The sequence below is a fragment of the Caenorhabditis remanei genome, chromosome X, assembly GCF_010183535.1.
Source record: "Caenorhabditis remanei strain PX506 chromosome X, whole genome shotgun sequence".
Taxonomy (NCBI): Eukaryota; Metazoa; Nematoda; class Chromadorea; order Rhabditida; family Rhabditidae; genus Caenorhabditis; species Caenorhabditis remanei.
The window spans coordinates 803532-821526 of NC_071333.1; the positions used below are offsets into that span (position 1 = coordinate 803532).

At 38.8% G+C, this 17995-nt stretch overlaps 4 protein-coding genes across 4 annotated transcripts; 2 read left to right on the forward strand and 2 right to left on the reverse strand.

Moving 5' to 3' along the window:
• Positions 1–5034: 5034 nt before the first annotated feature.
• Positions 5035–6728, forward strand: GCK72_022217 (uncharacterized protein; the record flags this gene model as incomplete). The annotated part of the gene is made up of 10 exons (XM_003106891.2): positions 5035–5097; positions 5147–5217; positions 5261–5426; positions 5481–5624; positions 5680–5769; positions 5824–5988; positions 6032–6140; positions 6191–6272; positions 6389–6538; positions 6632–6728. 10 exons carry the CDS (start codon positions 5035–5037, stop codon positions 6726–6728), a joined length of 1137 nt encoding a protein of 378 aa, XP_003106939.1.
• A 20-nt stretch (positions 6729–6748) lies between these two features.
• GCK72_022218 (uncharacterized protein) lies at positions 6749–7461 on the reverse strand (the record flags this gene model as incomplete). The annotated part of the gene is made up of 4 exons (XM_003106900.2): positions 6749–6835; positions 6879–6982; positions 7039–7271; positions 7316–7461. 4 exons carry the CDS (start codon positions 7459–7461, stop codon positions 6749–6751), a joined length of 570 nt encoding a protein of 189 aa, XP_003106948.2.
• A 623-nt stretch (positions 7462–8084) lies between these two features.
• GCK72_022219 (uncharacterized protein) lies at positions 8085–13482 on the reverse strand (the record flags this gene model as incomplete). Its single annotated transcript, XM_003106939.2, has 14 exons — positions 8085–8222; positions 8468–8574; positions 8622–8775; positions 8827–9059; positions 9109–9360; positions 9989–10143; positions 10441–10778; positions 10831–11243; positions 11296–11450; positions 11868–12064; positions 12118–12356; positions 12409–12519; positions 12584–12821; positions 13396–13482. 14 exons carry the CDS (start codon positions 13480–13482, stop codon positions 8085–8087), a joined length of 2817 nt encoding a protein of 938 aa, XP_003106987.2.
• A 2222-nt stretch (positions 13483–15704) lies between these two features.
• On the forward strand, positions 15705–17771 carry GCK72_022220 (uncharacterized protein; the record flags this gene model as incomplete). The annotated part of the gene is made up of 10 exons (XM_003106884.2): positions 15705–15802; positions 15846–16163; positions 16213–16445; positions 16495–16630; positions 16686–16794; positions 16841–17060; positions 17116–17215; positions 17269–17380; positions 17426–17630; positions 17677–17771. 10 exons carry the CDS (start codon positions 15705–15707, stop codon positions 17769–17771), a joined length of 1626 nt encoding a protein of 541 aa, XP_003106932.2.
• Positions 17772–17995: the final 224 nt, after the last annotated feature.

Below are 17995 nucleotides of genomic sequence, written 5' to 3' on the forward strand. Positions count from 1 at the left end.
TGGTTGCTGGGTATTAGGCTTATTGAATAAGGGGTAGGGATGTATGAGGTAATTTGGGGGATATATTTTACATTGGGTTGGCAGACAGGGTAGGTCTCAGAAAATAGGGAAAATGGAGTTATTTTGTTTGGTTGTTAAAAATAGTTTATTGAAATTCCTAAGTGTTCAAAAACTGCGAGTCAATAAGATATGGATATTCAGTATCCATTTATTCAGATAAGAATATATGAATATTTAATTTCAAAATTATCGAACTTCTAACTCAAACAAGGTGAATAAAAAATCAAACTTCTTAGTCAGTAATGAAATTTTTTAAATTACTGACATTTTGAAATTTTTATTCATCAAAATAAGTATCAGCTATACTATCTCAATACATGTATAGTTTTCAGCGTGGACACAAAAGTGACAACCGGGTAACGACGACATCATTAATTCATGAAGAGGCGATAGCTGTCCAAAAACAGATTCCAAATAATTCTCGAGGTTCTCGAGAAAACGAAAAACAAAACCACCCGCCTCTTGATTGTCCCCTAATTTGTCGGTAGGTAAATTACAAGGAGAGGAAGCGCAGAAAAAGAGCAATGTCTTCGCCTCCCACCCGAAAATGGTAGGTAAAGTCTTGGGTGGGCAATACAGGACAGCAGCAAAGGTAAATAGGCCAGAGCTGACCTGTAGGAAAGAGAGGGACGTTAGCTCACACAAAGTGCGCAGAGCAGGGCCAAAGGAAGAATAAATTTGACGAGACCTGTTGTGTTGATTGTTCGTTTCGCCCTTACCGGCTAGCAGCGGGTTGCGCGGTGGAAAGAAAAATAAGAAGAGTCAATGTTTTGTGTGAGAATTGCTTTTCCGCACCGAGAAAAAAGCACTCCGAATAGATTTTGTTTTAGCAATTCAATTTCTAATAGAAAATTTTGCTGTATATCAAACACAGGAGATATCCAATTACAAAATTGTTCGGCAATCCGGAACTCAGTTTGTTTCATTCGAAAAGAGCACGGGGCGCTTGAGCCAATGGTCACTAATCAACGGGAAATTGGGAAGCGTGAGTTTGCACGTTAGATTAGGTGACGGGAATTGAGTTGCTCAGTACCCGTAATCTTGTGAACGCTGAGAAACTGAACTAGGTTCGGCTTCCATGAGAAATTAAAAGAGAGGAAAGCGAGAAAACGTGTTAGGGGAAAGGGAGAAAAGTTTTGAACTTCGTGGAAAGCAAAATTTTAGTCAATTAGGTTAAAAGTACAGTGACCACTCTTAGGTGACGAAAAATGAGGATGTTTGAAGCACAATGCACAGAGTTATTGTGAAACTGAGTGATCAGTACAGTAACAACAAATAGTTGTGTTTCAAACAACGATGATCAGTATAGTGATAATACGGTACCGATTTAAAACACAGTGGCATGCGGTGACCATACATTGGTACAGTGGCTATATTACAGTGACCATATTTTGGTACAAGGACCATATTAGAGTGACCACATTATGTTACAGTAACCAATGACCCGGTTTCTTTTTCTCAGGTTTAGTATCGTGACGGACTTTACCTGACCTCCAGTGACTTTTACTGTATATTTATATAGTTGAATAAAATATCAAAGACCACGGAAAAGTTACCTTATTATGTCGTTTTTCTCATTACAGTGATCTGTAACAGTAAAATGAAATATTTAAACTTACAGTAGCTAAAAAAGGAGGAAATTTGAAAATCTCGAACAAATTTCGTAGTTGATTAGTAACAATTGTATATGGTTTTTTTTCAACATTTCAGAACTGAATAATTTTTTTTACAAAACACAAAATCCTTTCGAAAAATTGTAAGTTACAAGCAGAAAATTTCAAATTAATGAACACTATGTTTTATCAGAACATGCCATTTCAAAAATCATTCCAAATAAGTAAATAACATTATAAGAAAGAAAAAATACAAAGTCATCACAACATCTACTGATAACCAAAGTACACTTCCTTCATACCACACATCAAAGAGAAAGTAAATGTCAATTATTAGTGTTCTAGAGGGTACACCACCATTCCTACAGGTCAATGCGCATATTTGCTCAAGCCTCCTGTCTTGGTGCTGCGATTGCTCTTCACCAGAGCCAAGAGTTTTCAAAACCCGCATGCGGAAAGGCATACATAAATAAATGTGATGTTAATATGAAGTATACTGGTAGTAGTGCTTTAGTTCGACTCAAACAAAACGGGTCAAAACGTGAAATCTACGAGATCTTGATTTCTAGTATTCAAAAATAAAGTTTAATTTTCATTTTTATCTAGACTTTTGCGGAGGAAAATGGGACGATTGATGTTGATGATGATAATGTGGTGTGATTCCTCAGGGAGGACCCATCTGCGTTGGGGTCGTTTTAGACATAAGCATGCATAAACTGCTCTTTTTGAAAGAGAATAGAGGGAAGAGTTGGGGGAGTGCTAGTAGGGGTGTAATTTGTAAGATTTTTTGAAACATTTTTGAATTTAGCAACTACTGTTAAAAATAGAAACTCACTTGAAAGTTAGTAGATTCTGAAGAAAGTATGGAATGACCATGACACTTCTAAACCTTGGTACGTGCAGTTCACTAAAAACAAAACAACACAAGTTTCAGATTAGCAAATCACTGACACGTTATACCTATTCCGGTGGTACTCCAGAATAGTGTATGAGGCACTCAAGTGACAAAACACAACAATCTTGTTAGAAAACCAAAAAACCTAATCCTAGCTGTTAATAATAAAAAGAAAGTACATATGAAGTACAATTTTGTGATTGTCAGTATGTTTATTAACTGAATTATTCAATGAGTTAGTACGTTTTATACCCAGACAAGGTAAAGAATAATGACGTGAAGATTGAGTTTCACAAAACTATACAAAAATGCAGATACAGCCGATGTATTTAAAATTCAAATTAAAAATTCGTTATTTTTAACACATACAAATAACAGCAGTGACTTTTAAAAAGTGTATGTCGAGACTAGTTAGTTAGCTACTGACTAGAAACCATTTGAAAGTTTTGAAAACTCTCTTCCTTAAACCCTCGGTCCACTTGAGAATAGTTTCATGCAAAACGTCAAAACACTTCACCTGAACAAAAAGAAATCACATTCTCGGGTTTCAAATTTCATTTTTGATTTAATTATAAAACTCACTGATTTCAGGGTGAGGGGAGGGTACAGTTGATGATTTCTCAAAACTGTGAATCAAACAATAAGCGGCTCTCGCGCCCCGCCGGGGGCGCCTTCGGTTCGTCTTCGTTCGTTCCGTGAGAAGATTTAGCCAACAATCAAACAAAACGGGGTGGGAAGTGGGGGGTCTAGGAGAGGAGCCGCTAAGGAAAAAGAAGGTAGTTGCGTAAAACAATGTGACTAAAGCTGATGAGCAAATACAAATGACCATCCCCTTCTCCCCCCAATTCCCTTCACCACTTCTTCGACCATTCCCGAAACAATAAACACGCCTCCGATGCACGAATTGACTCTCAAAATGTGAACTGTGGATGCTCCCGATGGAAGCTACCGTCAAATCGTTCGCCTCTTAGCGCTTCGTTTATTGAGGGGATGTGTTGATGAGAAAAACACGAGCTTTTTCAAGTACTGATAACATTAATGGTCAACTACAAAGGTACTTCGGGGTGAACAATTGTGTGAAAAGATCAGAGGACACAGAAGTTTTTCTTCCGAATAATCCCAATAAAGAAATATTTGTTTAGTGATGTGGATAGTGGGGATTTCTTTTGGTCCTACTAGAATTCTATGACTTCAGGTATCCAATATCAAAGCATTGTTAATAAAAGAAAAAACATACAAAACTAAATTGAAATATTTATTATTCAGATGAGGCCAAATCGAGAAGTTTGAAACTCTCTTTTTAGCCCAAACAGGCTTCCATTTTTTGAAGTCGAGCACCTCCTCACATAATTTGATTAGTTCCAGTGAAACCAGTGATTGAAAAGTAGATAGTGGTGTCCCATAACTAAAATCCCAAAAAGATAACAAAAAATGTCAAATGACAAAAGATCGTTCAATGTTTACGGAATATGTCTTCTTAATTGAAAACATTTTTATAGCTTTCAAGTCAAGTTTTGCTAAAAGTTTTTCTAGAAGGTGCAATTCTACACGGAACACCAGTTTGAATTTCGGATTTTCAGAAAAAAATCATTTGCTACAATAAACTAAAATTTTTGATCATACTTGTGTTTGGAAGGTTTTCCGTGCATGTTTTTCATGCAAATGTTGCATTTCTTATAATAGGACCCTGATCTGAAAAATGGAGTAATCTTGAAATCTTCAAAACAACTCTAACAAGCATCCAATCAAACAATGAAATTTTGAAGTTTTCAGATTTCCCCATTTTTCATTTTCAATTTTATTTTTTCATATTCAAAGTAATTTTTTTTAAAATTAGTACATCTTATATTTTTTTGATTTTTGATTTTTGTCAATTCCAACTTTCCACGGATTCCGTTACTCAAAAGTGTTTGCATTTCAATTTAACGACGTTGTGAATTCATGAGATTCTTTCATTCAACCCATTACTTTTTACGTTAATTAAACGTTTCCCTCTCTTCTAATTCCAAATCAAACATGCCCTAAATGCTCGAAAAACCACATTGCATCTGATGTTTTCCTCTATTTCTTCCAAAAATTTACTGCCGCCTGAAAATCGCGTGTCTTGAATGCCCCACAATTGTAACACAATACTTATGTCAATGTGTGAGAGCACGTGAATAGACGAGACACGAGAGAGACGGCTCCTCTGGCTTCTTCCTATCGATCGAGAGGAGCTCTCACACGGAGCAATGCTTTTGGCACAGCACTTTGATGCCTCCGTGTTTTGCTTTTTAACTCTGTAGGGAGTTCTTCTGCAGATAAACGATAAAAAACGCAGTGAGTTTTATTTTTAAAAGTTTGCATAAAGGAAGTAGATAATTCATGTTGGTATAGAAAGCGTTGTGAATGAAAATGTGAAAAAATTGAAATTTTATATGAAAGTTATCAAAATGCAGTCATTCAGAAATTATCGCCAACGTCTCAATGATCAGTGTTACCGTAGCAGCCCAGGGAAAACCAAAACGGCTCTTTGGTGGAAATTTCAGAGTAAGAATACATAGTAAAAAAAGAAAAATATGTAGTTAATCATGTTCAGGCATATGGAAGTGGACGGTTATCAATATGTGAGCTGGAAAAGGATCCAACTGCTTTGAAAACTAATGAAACGTGAGTAGCAATCTTTGGACGCTTCTTAATAACGTTTTCTTAGGGGTCTCAGCACAACGACCGTCAAGATATGTATGTTTGTAAATAAGCTCTTCGAATTGCTGACAACTTTCATTCATTACTGTCTCCCTTACTTGTTCAATCAGAAGCAGACATGGTATTGTCCCACAACTCGCAAAGAAGTGGTTGTACCAGATCCAGTAATGCAGGTAAGACATAAAAATCTAATATCTAAAAACCTAATTTTTACACATTTTTTATAGCCGGATCTGGACTGTCCAGCTCTTGTAGAAGTTTTCAAGTTCTTGGATATCGATGATATGCTGAATTGTAAACTGGTGTGTTGGAAGTGGAATACGGCAATCAGTGAGAATGCATGTGAGCTTGCAACCACCAAGACGGATCAGGTACCCCAACTTTAATTAAAATGGGCTATTCATCCAATTAATTTTCGAAATTCAGATCCGAATTCTATTCGATGAAGGTGAAGTCGTCTTGTACCCAATAGACGAGAAAAGGTGCCCAATTCGTCACCCACTACCACCACTGCAGGTATTTATTAATCCATTCTTACATAAATCAAAAGTTTCTTAATTTTTAACTCAGGTACTCCGAAACCGTCTTCGCCACTTAACCACCCAGTCTCTATTTGTAAGAGGTCTGATTCCAGTTGAATCTGGTCCAGTATTACGGTTACTACTCAGTTTGACTCTTCAGCCACAACAAATGTATTTCATTTGGAGCAAGTTTTCTGCGGACTCCATCTTTTTGGTAGGTAGATTTTAGAAATATCTAAAATAGAGGTTTTTTTAAGTTTGAGGAACTAGTCAAGCAAAACTCTGACACTGTCACCGACTTTGGACTAGAAGAATGCTCCCCATCACATCTACTGACAGATCGCTTGTTGTCTCCAATTGCTAGTCGTATGTTTTGATATAAAAAAAACCTGCAAATTGATTTAGAAAAGGTCCAGATCTGACATCTCTCCGCTTGTGGAACAATGGGAAGGGTTCACATTACGGCGTAACTGACGACACACTTATTCGTATTAACCAGTGAGTTGTCGTTCCTTTGGTTCTGGATGTACATCTCGAAGTACATCAAAAAGTCATTAAAAATGATTTAGAATGACAATTCAAAGGGTGACAGCTGATCTTTCATGTTTTTCCAGAGCGATTCTCCGCGGATCTCCAGTGGAAACCATTGACTTGGGGACTTGTTTCGTTTCGAGTGAGGTTGTGTCATCAATTGTTAAAAGCTGGGAGCAAACCTCGACAAGTGATTTGACCATTATGTTGAGTCACTGTTATCCGGTCAACAAGTGAGTAAACACTTCCTTATCTTTGCAAGTTTTTTTTTGAAAACTTTGTTTTCAAAAAAGTTTAAAAACTACACAAAAAAGTTTATTTTACAGACCAGAAGTCATTCGGCTTCTGCAAGAGAGTAATATCACATTGAAGAAGAATCAGCAACTACATTCCAAGAATCATATGTTGACACTTGTATGTTAATAAAAATGTGTGCACGTTATTTATCCATTTTTGTTTCCCCGGTGGTCGATTTTTCTTCCATATTTGGAGTAGAATGTCACTGTACACTTGGTTTTCTTTCCGGTTCTCTGAAAATACAGTATCCACACAACAATGATAAGGAAACCTAACCTCATCAAATGCGTTACATGTATCATACGGTGGAATATACAGATGAAGGGAGACGGCACCATTCGAGTGGCTAAGATTTTCCATTCGGTGAAGACCAAGGTCGTCTGAAACCAAAACACATATTTGAGAATGTAACTCTATTAAAATCTATAAAATCTACCATTCATGTAAGAAACCATGTTCTTCTTATAAGTCTTGTTCTCCGAAACATCTAGTGGGACATGTCGCTTTCTTGGCCAGCCAAATTTAGTCTCGGTCAGCTCCCCGTCCAAGATTTTCACGAAACAGTGAGCTTCGGTGTGGTCGTGTACACTGCTAGCCATACCAGGTCCCCAGCACAAAATCATCAAGTTGTACCTTCCATTTCCAACATCCACCAGATTTCGAGTGTATCTGTACAAAATGCGTCGTAGCTACATTTTTTGAAGAGAACTTACTTGTTATGATCAAAAATCGCAAATCTCCTCCATTCCCGCATATTACTATTGTACGAAGCCAACAATCTCATGACTTCATCGATATCAATCAGCTTTTGTTCGAAAATTTCTCGGATTTTCACAACCAATTGCACAAAAGACACCATTTCTGAAACAATAGTGCAGAAAACAGTTAAACTATTAAACGTTCAACTAATATGTAAAATCAGAAGTTCAAAAACTTCATCATCACATCAACATCAAAAAACAAAGACAATTCGGAACAGTGAAATACAACAAATCAAATTAATAGGCACTTTCCGAATTGAAAAGACGAAAAGAGATAGAATCGGTGAGATAAAGAGAAAAAAATCGAGCGACGGATAGACACGTGCAATTCCCGTTTCTTTTTTTGCGAAGTTCCTTACAGGGTTCGAAAATAAATTTGTCTTTTTCTATTGAAAACCAGTTTATTTTGTGATTGATTACTTTTTGATAACTAGTGACACCAATTTGAAATGATAAAAAATGAGAAGGAAAGTCATTCGCCACGTCAGGATTTTAACCGGATTCGTTATCTGTCGCTGCAATGAAATTCTTTACGAAAAATCTACGAAAAATTGAGAAAACCCCCGTACATCACCAAGAAACTGAAAAAAAAATTATCAAACCGTCGAAAAAATTCATCTTTCAGACACAGACCGATAAAGCTTAATAATATACCATACTTATATATTCAACAAGAATCAATGGGCAATAAATAAAAAGAATGACAACAGGGTTGTTTTACTTATGACTTGTGTGCGTTACTCCAACCACGGAAGTTCAGGTTGACAGTGGTTCTTTGGAGTTCAGACGATTTGATGAGGAATGCCACGTCGCCGTCTCTTGACAAACAGCTTGAGTTCAGTGCCATCACATCGATTGGCTGAAAAAAATATAGATTTTGTTAAGAAATTCGAAGAAGTATGGCCAGACGCAATGGGTCGGGCAAGGCCGACCGGATTTAAGATTTTTTACCGACGCGATACTCAAGAAATCCGGTTCGAAAAATTTTGTGAAAAAATGTGCACCGTGTTGACCGGGTCGACTGGGAAGAGCCGGGTCGGCAAACTTCTTCAGCGGCCCGATTGGTCGACGCCGAGATTTCGTAAAATTGAGTAGGACACTCACATCAATGAACTTTCGAGTCTCAAACAACGACGTCTTCTGAACGGAGTGAATACGAAGAGTTCCATCGTTGGCGACTAACACCACAAACGACTCGAAGTTGTTGGAATCTGAATGAAATAAATTACTAATAGTCATGAAAACATTGTCAACTCACTCTTCTTGTTCAGAATTCTAGCGACCATTCCGTTCTTGATCTTCAATCCCTCCAACGCAGTTATTTTATAACTTTCACGTTTGACCATCGGTTGGCAGTTGTAAACTCTTAGCTGCTCCTCAGTAATGATGACAATTCTTGTCGATGCAGAGAACTGAGAATGTTATTCTATTGAAATAAGTCTCATTCCAGAAAGGAAACTCACATATCCTTCTTCATTGGTAATATCAATGTTTATAACCGGTTGCTTATGAGGAATCACAATTTTCTTGATTTGTTCTGCTTTGAATGTCATTCTCAGTCCGACATCATGCTCGTTGATAGCAAAGAAGTAGACACCTCCTTCGTGGAGACCCACGGCAATGATATCATCCACGTTCTTGTCGTCGACAATCGGGAAGCGCATTGTACGGAGACATGTAACAGTTCCTTTCGAGTCTGAAAGGATTATTGTTATTTACAGAAAACCGATTTAGGATTTACTCACTCTCAGCATAACAATCCAAGACACCTAAATCTTCTCTAGCCTCGATAGGTCTCTCCATGTACCCATCCTCGTCAATTTCCTCAACACGTCTGGGACTTCCCTCGTGTTTTCCACGGACTGACTTGTCTGCGTCGAAATCGAGGATCATTGTGGAGTCTGGAGTCTTCTTCTTGCGACGGAATGTCTTGCGGAGGGACTTCTTCAAACTTTTGAAGCGTTGGAATTGATTTGGGTTGACGTTGCTTGTCTCTTCTGAAAAAGAGGAAAGTAAGTTTTTGTGACTTCTGATTAACGTCTGAAGAGTAATACAGTTTTGCAGTACAAGATGACACTTATAGGTGTTCTTTTTTGTGCCAGTTACGATGAAACCGCAAAAATTACGAATAAATTCGTTCTGTGTTCCTACGCTATGATGATTTTGCTGTTACATAAACTACATGGCTTTAAATAAACTTTCTAGTGTGTCGCAGTGGGGTACTGACTGAATAATCAGGATATTTCGACACTGAACACGGCTACGGTGGTTTCAGGGCATAAGGTTTCAATCTTCACAGTGAAACTGTTCAAATTTGACGAATTTTTGATTAGTAACTATCAGCATTTGCCGATGACTGACCAATCGTTCTAAGTTCGGCCTGGGGACAAAGTGTGGGTCTCGTTGCGGAATTTTAGTTTACGGCGGCTCTCTACCGTACTTTACCCATAAACAAGCTTTAATTCTGCGGTTATCGCAACAAGACCTACACCTTGTCTCCAAGCCAAACATTGAGTGAGCGGCCAGCCACCGGCAAATGAGTAATAGCGCTACTCCGGTTTTTTTTTCAATGAGCCCAACTAGCATTAATATTTTACCTAAATGTTCAATTAAGGAAAAACTTACGCTGATCATCGTTGAAAGAGTTGGCATAAACAATGTATCCGTGGTTTACATCAAGCATTACCGCTCCAAAGTTGCTTCCCACGGCGAGACAATGATACTTGTGGAGGTAGGCAATGTCAGTGACCCTGTGACTTGGATGCATGGAGAAGACGAGTCTGAAATGAGAAGAAGTTGGTTTGATTGATGTAACATTTGTGAGCGCAGGGGCCTAAAAATCAGGTAACATCTGTATCTCGCTCTATTTGAACTAGGCAGCGACTGAAATTGGTGTTTGCCCATGCGCTGAAAGTCATTATTTTGCTACAAAGCGTCTTTCTGCCCGTTTTGGGTAAGAAGTAGAATTAGGAAATGCGAGAAATTTTCATAAAATCATATGTCATGTCTTTCGGATTCTCGGGACGTTTTTAGTGAAGGGAGACTATTTTCCTCAAAAAGTTTGTCCTAAAACTTACGGAAGTTCACTCTCATTTTTCAGACGAATCTGATAACCCGCAATGTACTCGAGATCGGTTTTTCTTGGCCTCAACGACCTTCTCCTGCTATCCGGCGGAGAATTGTTGCAACTGATTGGGATAGCCTCCCAGTTTGACAGCACTCTTGCGCTATCCCATAGCTCATACATCAGAACGTATCCACCACGATTCGTACCAATCACAATACCAGACTTTGGATCGAAATGCACACGGGTAATACACATTTCTTCTTCGTCGTCGAACGGATCGTAGATACCAACTTTACGGACTGGCTTTTCCGGCTTATCGTCGCTGCTGTAGTAGGTGTCAGCTTCGTTCTTAAATAAATTATTTTATTTTCCTTATTTTCCTTATTTTGATGATGCTTACGTCCATTGAGATTCCCTCAAATTCTAAAGACGTCTTGATAATCAGTAGAAGTGACATTCCAACACCTCCGGATGACCAGATACAGATATTTCCGTTTGAGTGACCAGACAAGTACACTTGCCGGTATGCCGCACGTTGATGATTCGCATCGCTCACAATCTTCTTTTGGAAGTACAATGGCCAATCTCTTGTAGACATCTGATTCGACTCCCAAAATAACTTGCTGGCAGTTTCCAACCGATTCCACACGTTCTCCTCAATTTCAATTGCTTTTGCATGTGTCGTCGGTGTACTGTTGTTGATGGAGAGAAAGTGTTTGGGTTGCATCATAGCCAATGCCTCTGGCTCCAAGTCGATTCCAATGATTTCGCACTTCGTGCAGATGAGAATCACTCCGTTCTTCTTGCTACTCTCTTGAATATCAATATTATTAAAATTCGTCGGAAAGTATAGTCAGTGGCCTACCGTAACTGCCATCAATGGCTGCAATTCCAACAATTTCAGAAGTGAGCTCAAACTTGTCGACAGTATCTCCATGACTGATAGTGACTAGGTCTCGGTCATCGTACTTTCCGGAGCTCTTGCCGCCTTGGTAGACCAGAAAGTTCTCACCGGGATTTCTGCAAAAAAGAGTTTTTTAGAGTAAAAACAGGAGACCGGCGCATAACTCGCTTAAAACCCAATATTGCGAGTTAAAGAATATACCAAAACGTAGATCTCGGCAAGTTCTATATTTGTGACCTACTACGGGCCGGGTGACTAGTCGTTAATGTGCCGCGACCAGGCTAGAATAAATTTTTCGGCAATTTTCGCGTTTCTGACACTTTTCCCGGGCCCGCGGCACTTTCACAATTTGCGATTGATGCAGGTTAAAGGCATATAACTCGCCGAGATCTGAATTTTGGTATACTCGGAAAATCAGCTTGAAAAAACGAACGAATTCCACTACGAAGCTCCAAAAAGCTGTTGTCATTCATCATTTGATCGCTTCTCTCGGTAGGCCTTTCGCATTCAATCAAATTCAAATAAAAACTTACGACAAGTCCGGACAAACATTGAAATGTCTGATCTGGTGGCATGGATATGGTCCAAACTGGTATGCACTATAAACATTGACTTCACTGGCGCTGATATGACTATCCTTTCCAAGAGCGAACTCCCATTTTGTGTACAAGTTGTTGCATGAGACTCCATACGCGATGTTTTTCTTTTTCTCAGAACTCCAGTGAAGCTTCTATAAACATGACACCCTCAGAGAATAAACATTGGGGGACAGCTGTTCCTCACCTGGATAGCCTCATCTTCGAAATTTTTCAGGGAGATTCTCATTATGAATTGTGACTCGTTAAACACTCCGACGGTTCCATTCTCCAAAATCAACATCATGACAGCTGGCTTCTCTGGGAGTGAAGTGATGCTTGATAAGTTGTAGTCAGACGGAAGGAACTTTTCATAGTCTTCGCTTGTCACCAACACTTCCAGCTTTAATGTCTTTGACTTGATACGATGGATTGTGTTGTTGACGCCTGTAAATCAGATATATAAGATAATTGAGCCTATTTCTGTGAAATAACTCACTGAAAATGAGCGCAGAAGCGTCATCAGACAACTTCTGGACATGACTTGTGTTCCACTTGTGTTTTGGGTTGTCACCGAACCGGAACTCGTCTTTCTTTGTGATAACTCCATCTAAAAATTTTAAATTTTAAAACTGCGGCTCGCCACATCCATAAAATCGATAACTTCAACTTACCTTTGATATGTACCGGGATAATTAGTGGTCCTTGGCATAAAACTAGTGCAATGTTGCTAGAAATGAAGTAAACATGCTCGATTTTCGTTTTGAGATCACCGACTCCACCCAGATTGATTGTCCATGAAGCACCATGGAATCCGTAGAAGGTAACGTCTCCGCTTTGAGTTCCAATCACAATACATCCCGAATGATAGTCGAATGCAGCGACGTCTGATGGGAATCCACCGCGGTTTCCCTGAAAAATTGATATAATTAAAGACGATCAGTTTGACGATACGTTGAACCAGTTTTAAGTGTTTTTTCCTACTAGTTTTTGCTGATTACAGAAAATCGGGGGCAAAATTAAGCACGCGCTGGCTATTTGGGGTTTCTATGGTGAATCGCTTTCAGTATAGTTACGACACGTTCAGTTTTTGAAATAGATAAGCTCAAAATCACTTAAAGTCTGTGTTTTTGTTGCTGAAAATCGAAAATAAACTTTTCAAAAAAATAATTTCGAAACTATGACCCTTTTTGGGACATAGCGTTGGATTCCGCCAAAAATCCCAAAGTTGAAGTTTTCTACGAATCTCTCCAAACATTTCAGATTGAGAATTTCGCTTTTTTCAGTTGAAAAAGAGCGCTCGCTCTCAAAAAAACGAGAACAGCTGTGTCTCCGCCCTCTAAGAATTCAAAAAACTAGCCCGAGATTTTTCAAGGCAAAATTCTTCAAAACACGCTTCGAAAACGGTTTTTTTACTAGAACTTCACTACATAAAAGAGGTTATCTGTTTTTTTTCAGTTTTTGAGTAATTTTAGGTAAAACTCACCTCATCGTAGATGGCAAACTGTTCTATGGCGTGCTCCTCGGGCTCGTGTTGGAATTTGGAGCGGATATACCGTAATATACTGCTCATCTTAGCCCAAATCGGAAGTTAAACCTCGAAAAAAATCACATAGAACCTTATAAGCGAATACGGGAAGCGAAAAGAGAAAAAAGAAGCGGAGAGAGTTGGACGGGAGGCGAGAGAAAGAGAGAGTGCGAGAGAGACAATGGTCGGGCTCGAGACGCAGAGAGCGAACGCGCCCTTGTTGTTTGCGCACACTGTGGCGGGCGAGGAGGAGAGGGGAGGGTGGGGGCTGACTCAGTCATTTGAATGAATGAATGTTGCTAAATGAACCGCACCGGTGACCAGTACGGATGGGAAGGTGAGCGGAGAGGGCACAATGGGGTTGCGAAATGAGCGCGATTGGTGGTAATAGAAAGGTGTTGGTGTGTGTGGATATGGGGATAGATGCATGTGGGGAGGAAGGAAAGCGGGTGTCTATTAGCAGAACAAGGGGAAATGGGGGATAATAAAGAATCCATGAGTACTGGTCTATTGATTGTGTACCTTCTGCATTCTTTCCGGTAACCGCACATTTGTTTAAAAGGAGTGAAAATGTTGTAGTTAGTATAGCAAAGACTATATAGTGAATACAAACCTAATGTTGTATCAAGACATCAAGGAGCCCCCGTTTTTTGATGGAATACAAATTCTTCTGGAAAAGTTGAAGAAAAGACAGAAGGAAAGAAAGAATGAGGGAAATTGAAGAAGAGGGGCGGTTATATAGGCGCCCCGAGCTAATGGAAAACAATAAAAATTTGCATATTGCTCAAAAAATTTGCCTTCAACACAGGAGTTTTATGGGCTATAAACGAGGGGTTCTTGGTACTGATGTTTGGTGGTTGGGGGTACTGTAAAAGGGATGAATGATCCGAAATACTGATTTCAGCCGGAGAGTTAGGTTTTTGAACGGGAAAAGAAACAAAAAGAGAAAAGTGAGAAGAAAACGCCAGAACTAACAAATGGGAAGCTATCTAAGGGGAAAATGAGTAGAAGGGCGCAGATATATGTCTATATATCACTATCTGCGGACGAATGGCATGTGTTCTGATTTAACCTTTGCAAGAGGGGAAGGCGGCTTCAAGACAAAGAACTGAGAATGAGAAGTGTATTGTTCAAGGTTTTTGGTATTCTGAATACTTATAGGAGGAGATGTGGAGGACAAGAAATGAAAGGCTTTTACTACGAATATTGAATATTTCTGTATGCTAAGAAATAAAGACAAAAGTTCTGAAATGAGTGCCAAAAAAACTAGAGAAAGAATCACGGATTCGAGACCGCCCAGGTTGGGAAAATTGAATACGTTAAAAAACAAAAAGTTCATGATGCTCATAAACTGTTCTATGACAGATTTTTTGGTAATTTCGGGGATAAAACATTGAAGACAATATTCTCAATGTCACAGATAAGGTGTCCAGATTGATTACAACAGTAATCGGCCAAAATTGGATTAGAAACCGTCTGACCAGCGAAAAGCTGAATTATCAATCATGAGTTTGATATCCGTTCTTTTTGTGTTAAAAATGTATTCGTTTGGCATAAACGGGCCCGGCCGATTTGAGAATATACACAGGCTTGGTCCGGGTCACAGTGCAGGAATTTGAAAATTTTAGTTTTTTGGAATTTTTTTTGATTTTTTCTCAAAAAAGGCCGAACTTTTGGCGATGTTTTTAATTTTCTCAAGCGTACATAGGATTTTCGACTATTTTTGATGAAAATTTCATGAAATTCGAAAAAATTTGCAGGGGAAAATGCTAATGTTTCAAGAATGAGTTTGATATCCGTTTTTTTTCGTGAAGAAAATTTATCAGTGTGGAAAAATAGCAGTTTTCTCTCCGATATTAGTTTTATCGTTTCGGAAAAACAAATTCAAGTCTAATCAATATGATATGACTCATATATGAGTTATTTAGATGCTATGAAACACTTTCAACTATTTTTTTTTTTGAATCATGCCGCCCCATCAACATCGTATCATCGGATTCTTTCAATGGTCCGGGTCCACACCTGAAAATAATCTCACAACTCAACAAATAACTCCTTGATTCATTTGTTCTTATTTCTCCATCTTCCCTTCTTACAATATGATGACTTTAAAGAGACTAAAAACGAATCTGCGACTAGTCAAACATAAAACATGATAACGATAGTGATTTTGTAATCATTCAGCGTTGATAAACTGTGCATTTTCACTCTTTTTTTTTGACTGAAAGTTTAAGTTTCTCTCCTTTCCAACTTTTATACTTTCAGGAATGTTGCTGGCATTTCTACTATTATTGGTGCCTTTGGTAGTAGAATCGAAGCTGCCACCATTTTTCTTGGGTAAAATTAATGGGCAGACTCTTTTGAAGTGAGTTCACCTTGAACTTATGGGCGTAACACTCAATTTTCAGTCATCACTTAAACCAACTAACTGTCACTAGCAATGCTGGAGTTCTGGACCAGTACCCATGGTTGCAAGTCAAAAACTTCACCCAAAAATTAGATCATTTTGACCCATATAACACCAAAACATGGAACCAGAAGTACTTCTACAACCCGAAATTCTCGAGAAATAACTCTATCATCTTCTTGATGATTGGAGGAGAAGGTCCAGAGAACGGAAAGTGGGCTGCTAACCCAGACGTACAGTATCTTCAATGGGCTGCCGAATTTGGAGCTGACGTTTTTGATTTGGAGCACAGATTCTTTGGAGACAGTTGGCCAATTCCGTAAGTGCCATATCAGCCTTGGAACTTGATCAAGGTTCCAAATTTCCAGAGACATGACCACCAACTCCCTCCGCTACCTCACCACTCAACAAGCCCTCGCTGACTTGGCCTATTTCATCGAGTCCATGAACCAACTGTACGGTTTCAAGAACCCACGATGGGTTACTTTTGGAGGAAGTTATCCAGGATCGTTGTCTGCCTGGTTCAGACAAAAGTATCCCCAATTAACGGTTGGATCAGTGGCTAGCAGTGCTCCAGTCAACTTGAAACTTGACTTTTACGGTATTTGAACCGTTTTCCAAAAAGGTTCATTTATATTTTTCGAATTCAGAATACGCCATGGTCGTTGAGGATGATTTGAAACTCACCGATGTTAACTGTGCCCCAGCTGTCAAAGACGCTTTCACCAAGATTCAGAAGTTGTCACTCACGGCTGAAGGAAGAAACCAGTTGAATGGTTATTTCAAGTAAGCGTTTCTAATATTTGCAAAGTACCGCTATGTACTAAACTGCAAATTTCAGTCTTCAACCACCTTTCGATGGAAAGACCACGAAACTTGATATCAACAACTTCTTTGGTAATCTCTTCAACACATTCCAAGGAATGACTCAGTACACTTATGACGGACAGGTAAGTCTCACATAGCTGTGAACTACATGTTCATATCATGTTTCAGAGTAACAGTACTCACTCTGATAAGACTGTTAGAAAAATGTGCCAAATTATGACTAATACATCGGAACCGGATACAGTGAGGAGAGTTGAGAACTTGTTCTTGTGGTTTAACGTAATGGAGCCTGCTGATCCAGATCATCTCACAGTTATGCCGAATAGTTATTGGGATGTTATCAAACAAGTTGGAAGCGGAGACCTGAAGGTTTTGGGTCCAGATGGAGGTAATTGTGTCTGATTTCCAGATTTGAGAGCCATTTCTAAGGATAAAGTTTTCAGCTGCCGCTCGTGGATGGATGTGGCTGTGTTGTAACGAGATTGGGTTCTTGCAAACCACTAACCAAGGAAATAACGTTTTTGGATCGGGAGTCACCTTAAAGTGAGCGATATACAAAAAAATAAAGACCAATTGAAATCCAAACTTTTTTCCAGCTTATTCATTGATATGTGCACTGACATGTTCGGAGATACCATAAAAATCAAGCAAATTATGGCAGGAAACAAAAAATCTCAAAACTACTATGGTGGTGCTGACTTCTACAATGTAAGCATCTTTCTGTCAGCAGGCTTCCCCATATATAATTTTCAGGCAACCAACGTCGTTCTTCCGAATGGCTCCCTCGACCCATGGCATGCATTGGGAACCTACAAAACTGTTGAAAGTCAAGCTCTTCTCCCATACCTTATCAATGGAACCGCCCATTGTGGAGACATGTATCCTTCTTATGACGGCGAGCCAAATTCTCTTCCAGCGGCTCGCGCATTTATAAAGCAGCATGTCAGAGAGTTTATTAGTGAGTGTTTTGAAAGTAGTCTATCCAATAATTTGTCTTGTTTCAGGATACGATCCAAATGTTGATGGACCAAAGACTAGTGCCGCCTCCAATTCGTTATTCGTAGTTATTTCTCTTATTGCTTTTATCTTGTTCCAATAAGTTTCTTACTTGTGAAATAAAACATTTGATTTATGTTTGACAAACCAATTTTTCCTATTTTAACAAGCTATATCGTTACAAATAGTGACAATTACAAGACAGCATTGACTTTTACCAACTGTGAACCCATGATTTTCATTAAAGAAAGTTATCGTCAAAAAAATCAGACCAAAAATACAATTTTCCATCCTAAATCTAATTATACTGTGTATCATTCTTTGTTC